This window comes from Rosa chinensis, chromosome 7 (assembly GCF_002994745.2).
Source record: "Rosa chinensis cultivar Old Blush chromosome 7, RchiOBHm-V2, whole genome shotgun sequence".
NCBI lineage: Eukaryota > Viridiplantae > Streptophyta > Magnoliopsida > Rosales > Rosaceae > Rosa > Rosa chinensis.
This window is the reverse complement of record NC_037094.1, coordinates 62,856,224-62,873,470: the sequence shown is the minus strand read 5'-3', so window position 1 is coordinate 62,873,470 and position 17,247 is coordinate 62,856,224. Positions and strand designations below refer to the sequence as shown.

The window sequence follows — 17,247 nt, the reverse complement described above, 5'->3', positions numbered from 1 at the left end:
TATTTTACTAATATGGGTTGCTAGGCCGGCTTTGGCTTTGAAAGCATAGCCCAAGCCACGTCCTATGTAAAATGGGTTGGGCTAAGCCAACCCATAGCCCAAAAAATAGTGCTGGACTTAGGCATGTTCAGCCCTATGCTGATTTTACAGACCAAGACTCCTTTTCCAGTTAGGGCTATGCCCTTTCGTACTAATCCTCACTTCGATTGCAAAGACTTTCTCCTTAGGTGCATGTCTGAACAACACTACTTCTATGATCTTAGCAGCATTGGCCGCCATGGCCCAAACGAAAGTAAAAAGACATGTAGCTCATAGTTCAATTAGACATGTAGGTTTTATTTGTACCTACTCACTATTTAGGTTAGCCCCAAAGGCATTGATTAAGATTTGCATTCACTTCCTCTATTTATCTTTAAACATCAAATAGCAAATAGATGTAACCCGAAAATTAACTACTTGGACACTAAGAATGACAAATGAGGCCGGTTGGAGATGAGGATCACAATATCATCACCATGTTCATTATTTGTTTCATGCCCTCCTCAATGGTCAATAAAAATTATCGGAGATTCCCCAGTCTCATTAAAATTTAGGTATGCAAACCGTCCCAATCTCCAATAAAAATTCAATTAATCAATTTTTTTGTTAAAGATATTTTTTATACAAACTAAAATGATTTTTGTTTGTCATCTCAATCGTAAAAAAATAAAAAATAATCATAATAGAAAGAGGTAAACCACACACAAAAAATACATACACAATATATATATATATATATATTTTTAATTAACAAATATTGTTGGGAAGGGTTTGGAAATGGGGATTACAACACCATCCCCACATCATCTCAGATTTAAAAAAAAAAAATAGAGATCAGAGACTATTCCCCAATAGTTCTAGAATTCTCTTCCATTAAGGTCGAGGATCCAATAAGAAAATTTATATCATCCTTGTTTGGCATATTAAAAACTACTAAATCAATCCGCTGTACCAACAATGGACATTGCTCATATTACATGCACTAGAACACATGCATCAAGAAGACTAGTGTAAGGGCCGCTTTGGTGCGACTGTACGTGCTTATAGGATAAGCTGGCTTATGTTGTGATATGAAAATAAGTGGCTGTCAAGTAAAGCAATTGAGTGTTTGATAAATTGATTTTTAAACTGGTTTTTAGCAGTACTAGCTTGAAATTAAAAAAAAAAACATTTAGTTTTAGTTTTAGCAATTACGACTGTCCGTTACTTTTAATTTAAGCTGCTTATAAATTTTCCCAAATTCCAGCCTATTTTTGAATTGAGAAGATACAGTTTTCCTGTTTGCAATTGCAAGGACAGAAGAAGTTGCTAAGGGAACACGAATTTAGTAAATGTGGTTTGCTATAAAAATTATGCGAGCGATGAAATTACACAATGATATTCCTCGTAATAGAGGCTAAATTGCTGTTGATGCCATTCTCTTCTCAAAAACTAACAGCAATGTCTCACATACATGAGCCAAGGGAGCACGCATCAAATCCAAATTCTGCGTCCGGTAAGACATTCTCATTTTGTTCCCAGTTTCATTAGCATGCTCATTATATCATTCAATGATTCATAACTATCTTGAACGAAGCCATTAGGTGACTTTGTTTGCTCCAAGAAGTAGTGCTCATTCGGCTTCATCTTTGTCTCCATAGAAGAATTACCAGCCTAATTTGGTTGCACGAACATTGCAGTGGCTCTAAAAAAGTGATTCACCTAGCATTACTCGTCAAGATGAATTCCTCTAATAATTGCATACTTCTTGAAGAAGAGAATGGCAATATAGTCATGAATCCAGCCAATTGGCCAAAGAGAATGGCAATATAGTCATCAGGGGCGGAGGGAGGCTGGGGCCCAGTGTGTCCCGTGCCCCACTCAACTTTTTTATGAAAAATAATATATATATATATATATATATTAATATTATATTACAATATGATTTTGTTATATATTTTTAAATTAATTTTTAACTTTGGCTAATGATGATGGACTCACGTGCTCCTTTTTTTGTGAGATAATTTGAGATGTGTACAGCCTCCCAATCTTGATAATTGATCACTGTATATATTATATAATATTTTTCTTTCCCAATTTTTTTTTTTTTAATTAATAATAGAATTGGTTATATATAATGATTCCTATTTCCATATTACTTACGGATTTTCAAGTCTAATACAGATACGATTTAAAAAATATTTTATTATATCAATAACATGTGTGTGTGTATCGTCAAGTAATGATTCTCAATATAACGCGTCTTCACTCGTTTACACAGTCGAATGGGTGACAAGTTTATGAATGATTGCTTGATTTCATATATTGAAAAAAAAAAGTTTTATTAGTATAGATGATGAGACTATTATGCAACGATTTCAGAATATGAAATCTGGTTTAGCACAATTACCATTATAATTGATAGAAATTATATTTAAAAATTTTGTATATTTTTATATTATTATTTTTTTGTGCCTCAGTAAACCTAAATTCCTGGCTCCGCCACTGATAGTCATGATAGGACCAAAACATAAACAGACAAATCTTATTCATCATCTATTAATATTCAACATGTTATAACATGCATCTCAGCCATTGACCCAACTATTATAATCACAATGATTTATGGTTTTCTGAAAGGTGCCCCTAGATCTCAATCTCGAGGTCGATCAATTCCCTATTTGACATATACAAACCTCCAAGCGAACCATGCTTGACCCTGAACAAATCATGGGAGTGAAAAGCAGTGCCAGACCACTCCACAAACCGAAGAGCTTGAGCCCCTCAATAACCCTACTCCTCATAGGCCTCTTTTTGCTGTCTCTCATTCTCATCCTATTTCATGGCTTTTCTTCACTCTCCATCTCTTCTGCTTCATGGGATTTCCAGAAATGGAGAAGTGAACTTGGTGCCAACAACAATGATGCTCGTGATGATCTTAACTCGAAGCTGCGAGACTCGGTTACTTTCCTTCCTCTCAAAGACCTGAGGTTCACTAAAACTGCAATGGAGGGCAACACTTGGTTTATGAGCTCTTTCAACGACACATGCGAGGAAAATGAATCCCAATTCCTCTATTTCCCTTCACAAGCGTCAAAGGGAAGACTTCTATGCATCAAAGGTCATGACCAAAAAGATGGCACCAAGAACTCATATGCCTTGGCATGGCCTCAAAGTCTACCAAACTCCACCACAGTCTTGAAGGGCCTCACCTTTGTGTCTGACACATACTATGATTATGTAAACTTGTGGCATGGACTCTCTGCAATGGTCCCTTTTGTGGGTTGGTCCATGAAGAACAGGTCATGATCCAAAATTTTGATGATATCTTCGAATTTTTTCTGATGTTTTCTTTTGGTACATTTTTCTCAATGTTTGTGTACTTTCAGACCTTCGATGTTAATCTTCGTTATTTCCGTTAACATTGACATCTTGTTACAGGTGTTTGAAGCCAACGAGATGGGTGTTGTTCCATTGGGGAGAGCTGAGAGACAAAATGGGGTTGTGGCTTCAGAACCTAATGGAAGCAAACTTAGGGAAAGTGCTGATTGAAGAAATGGGAAAAGGAGAAGGGCCTTATTGTTTTGAGAAGGCTGTTGTGATGAGACATAATGTTGGGAAAATGGGCAAAGAGAAGAAGCGTCAAGTGTCTGACTTATTGAGATGTAGAGCAAGAGTGTTTTGTGGCATAAATCCTTCAGGCAGAGGGAAAGAGGTTGGTGTGAGTGGGGAGCCAATTATAAGGCTAACTTTGCTAATGAGGAGAGGTTCAAGATCATTCAAGGATCCAACGGCTGTGATTACTATATTTGCAAGGGAGTGTGCATTGGTGGATGGGTGCTTGTTAGAGGTTGTTCAGTCTGAAGACCAAAGTTTTTGTGATCAGGTTTGCCCTCTTCTCTATTACATCTGAAGAGGCAGAGTTTTAGTATTAGGCTTGGGACATACTGCTACAATTACTAGATTTGTTTATCATCAGGACTCGCTTGATCTCATTTATGTTTAACACCATAATACATCATTTGGTAAACATATTCGTTAAGACTCAAGACTAGCATTTTGTTTAAGTACATGTAGCATTTGGCAATAATTTTCTCACTTTTCTGTTCCAATCATGCAAGTAATTTCCTCCGTAGATAGAACATCAAATTCATGAAAAGCCACACAAGGGAAATAGTAAATAAAGACCAACTCTTTTTTTTTTTTTTTTTCACTGAAAATAATCTTAGGGTCACCTAATTTGTTGCATAATTAGGTGACTGTTTTCCTTTTACTTGTTTATTCTAGAACCATTGTGGATTTAGATAAAATGAAATACCCTGCATCAATGTGTGAATGCATGTGGCACCTTTGACGTTCAAGTAGTTGTATTTTTGATTTTGGTCTTCTTGAACAGGTTAGGGTAATGACCAACACAGATATTCTTGCATCCCCACATGGAGCTCAGCTAACAAACATGTTATTCATGGATAGAAACAGTAGCATAATGGAATTCTTCCCTAAAGGATGGTTGGAGCTTGCCGGGATCGGTCAGTATGCTCATCACTGGATGGCAGATCAATCCGGTATGAAGCACCGAGGTGCATGGTGGGATCCTAATGCTGAAGAGGAATGTCCTGACCCTAAACAACAACTAGAATGCTTTAACTTCTATAAAGATGGCAAGGTCGGTCACAACGAAACCTACTTTGCAGGGTGGGCTAGAACTGTTCTCAACCAAGTTCGGATAAGCAAGCAGCAAGCCATGCAGAGTTCACAGAGATATTCAAATGTTTGCCAATGCTAGCTATCTAATCTTCATTCATACTTTGTAATCTATAGCAACATATGAAAATAATGACATTTCTTTCTCCATGCAGAAATTAAAAAAACAAATGAAATGTGTAAGGGGAAAAGCAAGAGCAAAGATTTCATATCTAGCTGACTAGGTTACATAGATCATTTGTCTAGTATCTGAAACAAAAGATTGTTTCCCTGATAGGAAGCAAAACTGCTTCAACCACAATATTTTCAGAAACCTGAAGTGCTATTGTCAATATTTCAACTTGTTATAGTAACAGAAGCGTGAGGATTGCTTTACAATGACACCAGTAATTTGGAATTCCAGGAAATCTCTTCTTGAACAAAAAGATATTTGGAAGGTGGAAAATACTTTTGAGATCATCTTTCATCATCTGGATATCTTTGACCAAAAGTACACCAAAAAGAAACAAATGAGCGCAAAACACACCACATGGACAACATGGTTTGAACCACTCTGGATGGTGCTCTTGTTCAATCTCCTGACATTATTCTTCAACCATGCTTGAGCTTTCATCACTGTCATGTCCTGCAAAAGATATGGGTTATTCAAAGTCACACCATCTCCACACACAGACAATGAGAAGCATGCACAAAATGTGAAGGCAAACATATGGAGTCCTTCAACAAGTGCCAGGAGTACAGTATTACCTTCAACATGACTCGATAACTAAGTGATCTTCTAGTAATGTATACTATTTGTTTATAATAAAAGAGTTGCGAGAGAGAGGAGATAAGAGGAGCAACAGATCAGGAAATAGATAAGGAAATGGATAGGTTTTAAAACACAAACCAAAAACCATTTCAAATTGTATTACCTATTTGACTTCCAAAGGGAGCTTGAGCAAAACGTACATTGACGACATAGGGTGCTTTAATTCTGTTTCCTACAATCCTACCTCTCCTAATATTTCCTTCTAGTTGCATGAAGTGGTAACATATTATTCATCTACTATATTAAGTTTTAACTCTTGGATTTCAAGCAAGTCTCTTATATGAAGAGCAACTTGTTTTAACAACAGAAAATACCACTGCACATTCCTGTGAACTGTAAATATATTCATCAATCCTACTTTATATAATTTTACTACTTTTGAGAAACAATCCTTCCTCTCGTTCTTCTAACCAAAGTATAGATATGGAGGATCCTAGATGATGGTAAAAAGGTTGCCATCTAGCATTCCTAACTCCAAAGTCAAATTGTCGAATACAGAATGTAAAAGTTGTAATCCATCCTTCAGTTGTTAATAAAATGAATTATATAAGCAATAATGTTTGAACTTTGAAAGCATACCAGCTGATTGAGCATAGCATTCTGAGATTTGGCTTCAACCTCAATCTCTTGAGCCACCTGCACCAGTACACAACAAACAAAAAGAAATCAAGATTAAAAACCATGTAGGACATTGTTGTGATCAAATTGCACAATCAATATCAGCCCGAGGCAGCTAAGCATGGAATAAAAGCTTTTATTGAGGCAAAGTGAAGTTACAAAAGCAGATGGACATGATAAAGAAAATTCAAACAGCTGTTCTACAATTCGTAAAATATTAGGGTCCGAGGTATAATCAATCAAACAATATGATGCAGTCCCCACACCCCAAAATGGGGAAAAAAAAATATTTCCGGACTCAGTAAGTACAAAGAAACCTTTCATCTTGTCATGTGGAATAGATACTTCGACAATGCTCCCCTACCAACATATTGTCACTTCTGGAATACTAAGCATGAGGCCACTCAGTAAAGGAATTGAATATGCAAACATGAATTTACCATATAGTAGCTAATTAATGCTACAAACATTAACAAATTCATGATGAGGGTCGTAACATCTGTAATATTCAAAAGTTCTTATTCATATCCTTTTACGTAGGGCCTCTTCTAGGCAGACTGCATTCCAGTTACGGCCAAATAAAACCCCAAGCGAAAATCTTTCAAGATGAAACCATTATTTAACATCTAGAGATCACATCATTCTCCAGAACCCAACTGCAAGAACATATCTTTATCGACAAGGTCAAAAAGAGTATACTTGTTGGACTGCAATTCAATAATCAAGATTCAAAAATCCTGAAGAGAAGCATCGCTCCTGTACCATATTCCATCCTTCAGCAAAGTAATTTCAACCCTATCCTAAACCATCAAGCAATATACTTTTCACATTGAACTAAATAACCCAATTAAATTTTATATATATATATATATATATATATCAGAGTGCATACGTTTCTCAATCTTCTGACTTGGGATCGAAGACCAGTGATCTCCTCATCGACGTCGGCGTGAATTGGATCAATCCTCAATTGGATTTCATCTGGGTTAGCCCTTCTATGCGTCATCTTTCAAATTCAAGCCTCAAACCTATCAAAGATTCAAACTTTTCTTCACTACCTGAAGAACCCAATAGCACAAGTCACAATCACAATCATAAAGTTTCAATTTTTTTTTGAGCCATGAAAACTACAAAAGTAAAATAGATCGAAGCAAAAGGCCATCGTCATCCTATAAGTTAATTGATCAAGAACCCAAGAGGGGGCCGATCCTATGTACCTTCGCCGGCGATCAGAATACGGTATCTCCGAGCGACGGTAACAGTAACGGTAACGGTGACGGTGCTGACGTAAGAGTCGGAGAGAAGAGGAAGAATCGAGAGAAATGTAGAGTTGGGAGCTTAGACGAGAAGAAAGGGTAGAGGCTGTTATTTTGAGCAAAGAGCGAGACCGAATTGTTATTGGACTTTGTAAGAAAGATAAATTTCAGTTTGATCCCTAAAGTTTGGGTACATTTTCAATATCCTCCTTTACTTTTCCGCCGGTATTCAAAATTGTCCTTCAAGTTTAAATTATAGTATACCGACATGGCGACATTCAATACGTGTAGATAAGTTATAATTCTAATATTATAAAAGTCATGTTTGATTCTCATTGACATATATAAACGTAAGGTGAGAACTTTTTTTTTTTAAAATAAAAAAAAAGACTTAATTTTTTTTCTTTCTTTTTTTTAGAATATGTACCTTACAGTAAGAGTTCAAATTTTTTTTTATACCAATATCTGTCCAAATTCGAGTATTACATCTTTTATTTACCAAAATTTTAATCGAAATAAAAATTTCAAAGATTATTATTATAATATCGTTTGATAAAATATAATGAAGCATTTAGTATGCCGTTTACAAGATTAAAATTGTTTTATGACTCTGACTTCTACTAAAAGCATGTTGATCGCATCAAAATGCCAAATTAATAAAATGAAGGGGAAAAAAAAAGACTAGAGAAGAGAGGAGAAATATATGTCACTAACTAAGAAGTCAAGCTGTTTATTTTGCCGCAGGAGATTTGTCATCTTTGTTTTTGTGCAAGCTCGTCCAGGGAAGAAGGCTAAACTGCGTACTGATTCTTTGGCGTTAATGTGCTTGGACGTGGAGGAGGGTTTTGGCTTACCTAATGATAATGGGAAAGTGAAAGACTCACCCTTGAAGACTAAGAGGGGTAGGCCTAAAGGGTCTAAGAATAAGTTGGGACCAAAGGTTCGTAGTAAGAGAGTGGTTCGGAAGATTACTATTAACGAGACTGCTGAAGGACAGCTGGGTAGTGACTTGTATGTGATGGGCGATGTAACTCCATCGGGGGAGAACGTGGTTTCTAAGGAGGTATGTGTGAGTCCTCTCCTAATGGGGATGGCTTCGGGTATAGCTGAAGAATGAGTTTTGTCGCCAAAAATATTCGGGACATCTTGGCCTTTTGATTCTCGAGGATGTTCTAGGATAGATTTTGGCAGGGCTTCATGATCTGTAAAAAGGTTGAATTACTTAGATAGTGACTCTTTTGACAGTCCCACAGGGATGAGTGATTATGTATAATTTCACTGATCAATGCAATGAGTTGACAATTCTCTAAAAAAAAAAATCGTTGTTTTCTTATGCTAAGATATATATATATATATATATATATATATATATTTCTAGAGTTATGGGTAATTTGAGGTTATTGAAAATACATAAGAATATTTTTGGGTAGAAAAAATGTGACCATGAGGCTTTCATTCATAAACTAATACCCCTCATTGGTCATTAAACTCCGAGTTATTGAAGAATCGATTCCTGACAATAACGTGGAATCCACACTCATTCCAATATCTATATATATTAATACGTAAGAAAACTCATGTGATGCCCCGGAAATTCGTAATTATTTTCCGAGGATTTTCCGGAATTAATTTTATAACTAGTGGACGGTTTCGTGGCTCGTGGATGGAGCGGAAGTGTTTCGGGCGAATAATTAATTGAAGAATATGGTTTTAGGGGGGTTGCCAAAGGTTGACTTTTTATTCGTTGGGATTCTCCGAAAACTTCCTTCACGAAAGTTGTAGAGCGCGTTGATACGAGTTCGTGGACATGTGGAATCGGAGTTCGTATGAGAAAGTTATGGCCATTGGAAGAAATTTCCATTTTGGTATAAATAGAAGTTTCCCAAGTTGGAAACTTACTATTTTCATTACTTCCATTTTCGGAAGTTTACTTTCTCTCTCTCTTCTCTCTCGGCTGCACCTTCAGAATATAAATAATCCGACTGACCCGACCCGACTTTTCCGGCGAACTGCGGCGGTCTCCGGCGACGAAACTTTCCAGATAGGATCGTCTCCTCCGTCTGGTCATCCCTCTGATGTCCTCTAGCACCGATTCTCCTAGACGGTGGCGCTGCAAGGCGGTGCAGGTTGGTGTTTTCGGACCCGAACGGAATTCCTTGTTCCGACGTCGGCGAGGCTTCAAGTCTTCTTGGTTGAGCTCAGAGCAGCCTCGTTGATCGATCCTTGGTGGTTGTTTGGATCGATTCATGTGAAACTTCGATCAACTCGGATTGGATTACTGTTCACGGCTTGTGAGGTGTTTTCGATCCCTTATGCTTGTTTTCTGACTTCGAGTTAGTTATGAGAATTCACAAGCATGCTTAGATGAAGAACTTTGATGTTGGGAGTTTTGTGAAATAATGTGTTTTTGGCTGGCAGCGGTGCACCACCGTCTGTGGTGGCTTTCCGGCGGCATTCTGGCTGTGTTCCGGCCACTTAAGGAACTGTTTTTGGTATTATATATGTTCTACTCGTTGATACGAGAGTTTCGATATATAATATGTAAATTTTGGAGTTCGTATGGAATTGTTATGATTTTTGCAATTTCATACCGATCGATTTATTCGATCCTTGAGGATTTAAGCGTCCGATCGACATGTGGTTTGGTCACATCGATCGTGGACGTATTCCGGGGACTTTGGGAGGTCTCGGATGTGGTTTCGCCTCATTTGGCGTCACCTTGGGAATTTTGGTTCGATTTAGGTTTCGAACGTTATCCCTTGTGATTCGTTGACTGAATGAGAGCTGTAATTCCTTAGGTATGTGACGTAGTACTCCTCAGACGGCTATTTTGTGGATTGGCTACCTTGTTCTGTATTGAAGACGCAGCGGGAGATTCAAGGTGAGTAATCTCACAAGGTTCATTAATGAATGGAATACCTTTATCGTTTGGTAAGTAAATCTCACGATATTTGTTATGAGTAGGATTGATATGTGTTATGAGTAGGATTGATATTTGTTATGAGCAGGATCGATATGTGTTATGAGCAGGATCGATATTTGTTATGAGCAGGATCGATATTTGTTATGAATATGATCGATATTTGTTATGAACATGATTACCCTATTGTCTTGGAGTTATTAGGTTAACTACAACTATAGTTGGTATTAGTGGCATTTCTAAGTGGATGACTATGTGTGTCTATATATATTATGGGATATATATATATACATATATATTCATGTATTAGTGACTTCGTGGTGAATCTTTGTGATGATTGTCATGTGTAGCTTGTGTAGGAATATGAGTAGGATGGTTGAAATCTATGTGATGATCGCTATCTATGTGATGACCAGCGAAATCTATGTGATGGTCGTTATCTATATGATGACCAGCGAAATCTATGTGATGATCGTGATCTATGTGATGACCAGCGAAATCTATGTGATGATCGCTATCTATGTGATGACCAGTGAAATCTATGTGATGATCGCTATCTGTGCGATGATTGGCGAGATCTGCGTGAATCTATGTGATGATCCTTGAAATCTAGGTGATGATCAGTGTGATGATTGCTCGGTAGCGAAGCTGAGTTGTTATTAAGTTAACAAAGATCGAGAGGACTGCTGTGATGGTTGGGGTTACCTACAGACGTCAGAGTGTAGGATTACTATGATTTGAATTACTTGACTTAATGTGACCTCCTGAACTAAATTATATGCAGGGGTTACTATGAATCGTTTGGCTTGTTTTGATATGTGATTGCCTTGTTTCTTCTTGATTGTATTGATTGATGGTTTGATTTATCTTAAGAGCCACAGTGGTGACGAATTGTACTCTGTGTTGAGGATAGGAAGGTGATTCATTGATTTTCGCCTTTGATGTCATGTTGATGACAAAAGCTCCTAGGGGGAATGGGGAAATGAGTGTGATTTTGGAATTCGCCGTAGTGCATTAGGATGACGTCAAACATTGCTTGAAGAAGTCTTGTTTGACCTAAATTTGTGTAATTTGATGCTAGGATTGAGGTTATGAGCAGGAGGCTTTTGTGAAATTTGTGTAATTGGTTTTGAGTTACTCATACGAGCTTCATAAGCTTACCGGGTTTGTTGTGTGGCAACCCGGTGCACTATTCAATGGAATGGTGTAGGGGTTAATCCTGCAGGTCAGGGAAATCGTGGCTGAAGCTGAGGTGGCGCTTTTGCAGCTTTACGGTAGGAAGCTATCTTTGTGACTTTACCCTTGATAAGGACTTCTGTTGTATAGTTACTCTGAGCTGCATTTACGTTTTATTTGTTGTTGACAATTTAATTCGTAAGCATTGTAATATATAACTCTATGGAGCGAGTGTATATTAACTTTGAGGGTTCAGGGCATCAGTATGTACTTGGTTTAAAAGGAAAAAGATTTCAGGTATTTTGTATTGATGACTGAACGTTCACGCATGTATAATTATGGGATTATATATATCGATTTTCTTGTGTGTAAAATCAGGGGCGTGACAACTCATACACTGTAATTATTCATTTTATTTTATTTCTCATTCTAAGTAAGTAAACGTGTCAAGAAATTTTTTTATTTGTTTTTGAAAGAAAAGACGACAGACTATATTAAGTGATAACAAAGGGTTACATGGAGTGATGCAAAAGCATCGAAAGAAAACAATAAAGCATAACGAGATGCACAAACGCATCTATAATAAAGAAAAAACAATAAAAGATAATAAGATGCATAGACGCATCTAGAATGAAAGGTAACCAGGATGTGACTTGATGTCGAATGACATTGCTGCACTGCATATGTCACAAGAGCAGTGTAAATGTAATAGTAACTATAACCGATGATATGATCACCTAAGAGAGGTGATTCGCCCACTAGGAGTTCGAAAGTAACCGAAGGTGTCAGAAACTTGAAAATTAGCAGACGAACTCCTAAGAACCAGAACCAATATCATATCAATATGAGCAGCTGTCTCAGATCCAAGATCCTGATTTGTAAGCGACCAGAATCCCAAATACGGATCCAAATCTGGCCCAAGACCAAAGTCAAGTCTGCCAAAGCAGCCTTGACAAACGCCCAAGCCCATTTACTCCTAAACCCTAAAAATCTTTATTCAAAGAGAAATTTTTTATACACTCCTCTAACTACTTAATACACATCCCAATGTTTTTACATTTTAAATCATATTTCATAGGTAGGTTGAATGACTAAAATAGACATTTATCTATTAGAAGAAAGAAAGAAAAATTTGAATCATGCATTTGTTCTTTTCTGTATCTCTTATTCTAAACTTAAACATTGTGAAACATCTTTCCTTCTCCACATTTCACCTCAATTTCCACCATTGACATGAATTCTCAAGAAGTTGATCAACAACCTTCAATTGAAGTATGTGTTCTTTATGTTGTGTTGCAGTTGGAACATTGAGGTATAAATGAATTTATAAATATAATATGGTAACGTTCAAAGAATTTGTGATAAAATAGAAAATTTCTTAGTTCAATGCTCATTTTGTGGTCTTAATTATCATTCATTTGTCCATTTATTAATTCAATAGATATACATGTATAGAATGAGTTATTTTATGTAGATTATAGTTAACATATTAGGCAGATCCATCTTTTTAAATATAGGCCATCATAGTTTGTTAATATTTGGATTTGAATTCCTAAAATCATCTTTGAATGGGATGTGCGTAAAGCAAGTATTTTGTGATTATATCAAATAATTAATACTAACGGATACAAAAAGTAGCCTTAATATAGTCAAAATGCTAGGATAATTAATGGTTTATAGGATTAAGGACATTTTAGATACTTTGAATTGTGTATTTTTTTTATTTTATTTTTTTTGAACAAAGGACTTTTATTGATAAAAAAAACCTCAAGTGAGGTATTGGAGATCGTGACTGAGAACATCACGAATACATTCAGGGACTAGTCCCAACCATACAGAGTTGTGGTTTGCCTCAAAACCTATTCCCGCCAATCTATGTGCTACCAAATTACTAGATCGGGGTTGACAGCAAATGTGAATGCTGGGGATGCATTGCATGGCACATGGTATATCATCTATTAAACCTCCATTAGCTAACATGCTATGATCTAGGCTGAGAGCTTCAGCAATAGCCACTGTACTATCACTCTCGATGACAGCCTGCTGCACTTGAAGGGAAACCAGAAAATCTACTCCTACTCTAATGGCTAAAAGTTCACATTGCTTAGGAGATGTAGCATGCTGAACTGGTCTTGCAAAAGCTGCAACAAAATTTCTTGAGGCATCCCTTAACACTCCCCCTATTCCACCTGTGGTTTGTTGAGGTAAGACGGCTGCATCCACATTTAGTTTGAAGGCCCCATCTTCAGCAGGCTTCCATCTTGTTCTTGGTTGTTTGTGAGGCTGCTTCACAGTACCTCGAGCTCTCTGATACTCATCACACCATGCAAAACTACTTAATATGACATCTTGAGCTGTCTACCTGGTTCCTGCCCAGAGCACATTGTTCCTATTCTTCCAAAGGGCCCATATTATCTTCATTAAACATGCAAAAAGATCTGAGCTTAGAGTTAATGCCCGTTCCAACATCCAATCCTTAAAGTTGATCGATGGTAGTCGGGTAGCTTGTAAATGAAATGGTGGACCTGAAAGAATAGTTGAAGCTATTTGACACATACAGAAAAGATGTGTCACATCTTCTAACTGGAGGTTACAGAGTATACATCTGGTGTCTCCACTATAACCTTTAGTAAGTAATCTCTCTCTCGTGGGGAGTAGGTTGTTACATAGTGAAACATTACAATGAAAAATTAAATGTGTGGTATATTGAGGTGTATATTAAATAGTTAGGCATGTGTAATCTCTCATTCAAAACTTATTATTTCAATGTCATTCGACAAAACTTAATTAGTCATTTAACGTGCCGTTTGCAAGATTAAAATTATTTTATATGATTATGACTGAAAGTAGGGGCACGCTGATCGCATCTCTGAATCTTGAGCTTGCCTCAACTGAGTGAACGTAATCGGTGAATAAATCACATCATGTTACATGTCTCTCTCACCAAAAACTCGCTCCTGAGTGCCCTCTAAAATGTTTTCAGATGGCCCCCCCAATCGAAACAAGTTTGCCTTTTTTTATTCTTTCATATTTCAAATAGGGGCTATCAAATTACCAAACGCCCCTTCCTTTTGTACCAATAGATTTCTGTCTCCGAGGGTGTTATTTCCCACGCGGGTCAAAACCTGCGTTCTCTCCCTCTCTTTCGTCCCTCGTTCGCCACTTCGCCTTGCCCTGATGTCATCCAACGCATCATCCACCCTCCACTTAAACCGCACGCCCATTCTGGACCGTCGATTTCCGCTACGCGGTCTACGCAACCTATTTAGTGTTCCCCATTCCCTTCACTCCATTCGCATTGAAAGCAGGAAACTCCAACACGACGTCGTTGCGACCAAGGCCGCGCCTTTTAAATCCCCCACCACCTCCCGCACTAGCGGAACTGACCAGAACAACAACAACAGCCTCAACCTTTCCGAAACGACAAGGAACACCAACAACAACAACATGGGAAGCGAGGGTTGTGCCGCGGCTTCTGATTCGAGGAAACCCAGGTTTCTTTGCCTTCATGGGTTTCGAACCAGCGGTGTGATCATGAAGACCCAACTGGGTAAATGGCCGGAGTCGGTGCTCAACAATTTCGACCTGGACTTTCTCGATGGGCCTTTCCCGGCCCAAGGTAAATCCGAAGTCGAGGGCATTTTCGATCCTCCTTATCACGAGTGGTTCCAATTCAGCAAGGTCAGCCAAAAACACAGATCAATCTTTGTCGTTTTATAATTTTGTTGCGTAAATTTTTGACGGTTTTTTTTTTTATTTTTTACAGGATTTTCTTGAGTACACGAACTTTGACGAGTGTCTTGAATTCATTGAAGATTACATGATCAAGAATGGACCCTTTGATGGGCTACTTGGCTTTTCCCAGGTATTTTTCTACTTATTAGCGCTTTATTCTCTTCCTGGGTTCCTCAAGAAACGAAAAATAACACAATTCATAAATAATTATTAGCTTAATGTTTAGTCTTGTACAATTTCTTAGTCTATCTGATAGCAAATTGACTGATTGTTTATGAATAATGCAGGGGGCAATACTGTCAGCGGCACTGCCGGGTCTACAAGCAAAGGTAATTAACAATGACCAAGTGAACAAGAAAAATAAAAGTTTCCAAAACTATATTGAAGCTGACCAGTGATATTGATAGGTTTTTGTTGTTGTTGTTGTTGTTTGTTGTACTAATTTGATGAGCTGTTTGACTTGTTATTGTAGGGTTTGGCACTGACCAAAGTACCTAAAATTAAGTTCCTCATAATAATTGGAGGCGCAAAATTCAAGTCAGCAACCGTGGCTGAAAATGCTTATTCATCTCCTATTCAAATTCCGTCTCTTCACTTTTTAGGTAATTTCTGTTTCTTTTGTCTGGTCGACTTTCAATGCACAAACCATAGATCCTAAATCATATATTGTGTCAATGGTAAATCATATATTGTGTCAATGGTTGTAACTAACTCTTTTCATGCCGAATTATAAAGTATACATGCTCCAATTACACGAGTTATATTTCAAATAAGTAAAACCTGGTTTGATGTGAGTGTCAAGTTTGCTTTCATTAGCAAGAACAATTTAGCATGAGAACCCACTTTCCTGTTGAAATTTTGAGCATGAGAAACCATGTAACTATGTAAGGGCTAATATGCAGCTCTTTTTGTTCTTTTTTCTTTTTGACACTAATAACAATTCGCAATTTGACACGTGCAAAAAATCATTTCATTAATTAGTCGTCCTGTGCATATGAAACTGAGTCAGCTATCTGTACACTATGCCTGGTATCGAAATTCTTCGTAACCATACCAGCTTAATCTCTCCGTTTACTGGTTTTGACAAAACTGTCTAAATATTTGCAGGAGAAACAGACTTCTTGAAGCCATATGGACTCGAACTGCTAGAAAACTGTGTAGATCCTACCGTGATTCATCATCCCAAGGGCCACACAATACCACGACTCGATGAAAAGGGTTTAGAGACCATTATGAGCTTCATTGAGACAATTCAGAAGAAGTTGGACGAGAAGGAGGAGCAACAGTAACGATGAAACTTAAGAAAATACACAAATAACTTGCACAACATTCTGGCCATATGCCCCTATTTTGGGTTTGTTGAGGTGTATCCGATCTGTATTGTGTTGGCGCTATTTTAAGCCATATTCTTTGCATGTTGTTGTTCAGTCGAACTTAATAAGAAAAATCTGCATGTGCCCAGAAAGTTTTCCATAGTAAAAGAAAGAAAAAGAACATAAATATGTCATGTATATTGGTTTTATTTTCTTATTGTTGAGGAAGATCAACATTTTTTTAAGAGAAAAGGTCGGGAGGGAGGAGATCATGAGATGGAATAGGGTGATTTCGCTCTATGAATTGATGATACTAATATCATTAGAAATGTAATGGTCACCACAATCTTAACCCCATAGCTAGCTCCCCTCTTTCTCTATAACCTATTGTGCGGATATTCTTGAAGCTATGGCCTAGCCTCGTTTGGTTCGTGGAAAGGAAATCAATTCCTTTTTATTTCCTATGGGAAAGGAAAGCTAGTGGGAAGTTGTGGGGGTGGTCAATTAATTTGACCATGCAATAATGGCAGCAGTAAGTGCGATAGTTAATGTAGCCGTAAATGCGACGGTTAATGTGACATTTAGCGTGGCAATCATGGCCGCCAATAAGTGACGGTTATTACAGCAGTAAGTGCAGCCTTAATGGCGACTTGCCATCCAAGTCATCGGTATCTTGCCATGCAAGTTTACTTGCAG

At 37.5% G+C, this 17,247-nt stretch overlaps 3 protein-coding genes across 3 annotated transcripts; 2 read left to right on the top strand and 1 right to left on the bottom strand.

Moving 5' to 3' along the window:
- The first annotated feature begins 2,643 nt into the window (after positions 1-2,643).
- Positions 2,644-5,133, top strand: LOC112178907. Its single transcript, XM_024317178.2, has 3 exons — positions 2,644-3,320; positions 3,460-3,904; positions 4,415-5,133. The coding sequence occupies exons 1-3, from the start codon at positions 2,728-2,730 to the stop codon at positions 4,802-4,804; spliced, it is 1,428 nt and encodes a 475-aa protein (XP_024172946.1). The 5' UTR covers positions 2,644-2,727; the 3' UTR covers positions 4,805-5,133.
- LOC112178908 (bet1-like protein At4g14600) lies at positions 4,901-7,528 on the bottom strand. The gene is made up of 4 exons (XM_024317179.2): positions 7,369-7,528; positions 7,044-7,209; positions 6,113-6,169; positions 4,901-5,347 (listed from the first exon to the last, which is right to left on the bottom strand). The coding sequence occupies exons 2-4, from the start codon at positions 7,155-7,157 to the stop codon at positions 5,189-5,191; spliced, it is 330 nt and encodes a 109-aa protein (XP_024172947.1). The 5' UTR covers positions 7,158-7,209; positions 7,369-7,528; the 3' UTR covers positions 4,901-5,188.
- A 7,238-nt stretch (positions 7,529-14,766) lies between these two features.
- Positions 14,767-16,758, top strand: LOC112180560 (esterase AGAP003155). Its single transcript, XM_024319116.2, has 5 exons — positions 14,767-15,184; positions 15,270-15,368; positions 15,526-15,567; positions 15,711-15,840; positions 16,346-16,758. The coding sequence occupies exons 1-5, from the start codon at positions 14,951-14,953 to the stop codon at positions 16,525-16,527; spliced, it is 687 nt and encodes a 228-aa protein (XP_024174884.1). The 5' UTR covers positions 14,767-14,950; the 3' UTR covers positions 16,528-16,758.
- Positions 16,759-17,247: the final 489 nt, after the last annotated feature.

What these genes read in the sequence shown, in the direction of transcription:
- LOC112178908 (XM_024317179.2), bottom strand. Translation starts at nt 7,157, where the DNA reads ATGACGCATAGAAGGGCTAACCCAGATGAAATCCAATTGAGGATTGAT. An exon ending in AAGTCAGAAGATTGAGAAAC is followed by an intron (nt 6,170 to 7,043) that starts GTATGCACTCTG and finishes GTACTGGTGCAG; the next exon opens with GTGGCTCAAGAGATTGAGGT. An exon ending in ATGCTATGCTCAATCAGCTG is followed by an intron (nt 5,348 to 6,112) that starts GTATGCTTTCAA and finishes TATCTTTTGCAG; the next exon opens with GACATGACAGTGATGAAAGC.
- LOC112180560 (XM_024319116.2), top strand. Translation starts at nt 14,951, where the DNA reads ATGGGAAGCGAGGGTTGTGCCGCGGCTTCTGATTCGAGGAAACCCAGG. An exon ending in GGCTACTTGGCTTTTCCCAG is followed by an intron (nt 15,369 to 15,525) that starts GTATTTTTCTAC and finishes TGAATAATGCAG; the next exon opens with GGGGCAATACTGTCAGCGGC. An exon ending in TCCGTCTCTTCACTTTTTAG is followed by an intron (nt 15,841 to 16,345) that starts GTAATTTCTGTT and finishes AAATATTTGCAG; the next exon opens with GAGAAACAGACTTCTTGAAG.
- LOC112178907 (XM_024317178.2), top strand. Translation starts at nt 2,728, where the DNA reads ATGCTTGACCCTGAACAAATCATGGGAGTGAAAAGCAGTGCCAGACCA. An exon ending in GGTTGGTCCATGAAGAACAG is followed by an intron (nt 3,321 to 3,459) that starts GTCATGATCCAA and finishes ATCTTGTTACAG; the next exon opens with GTGTTTGAAGCCAACGAGAT. An exon ending in ACCAAAGTTTTTGTGATCAG is followed by an intron (nt 3,905 to 4,414) that starts GTTTGCCCTCTT and finishes CTTCTTGAACAG; the next exon opens with GTTAGGGTAATGACCAACAC.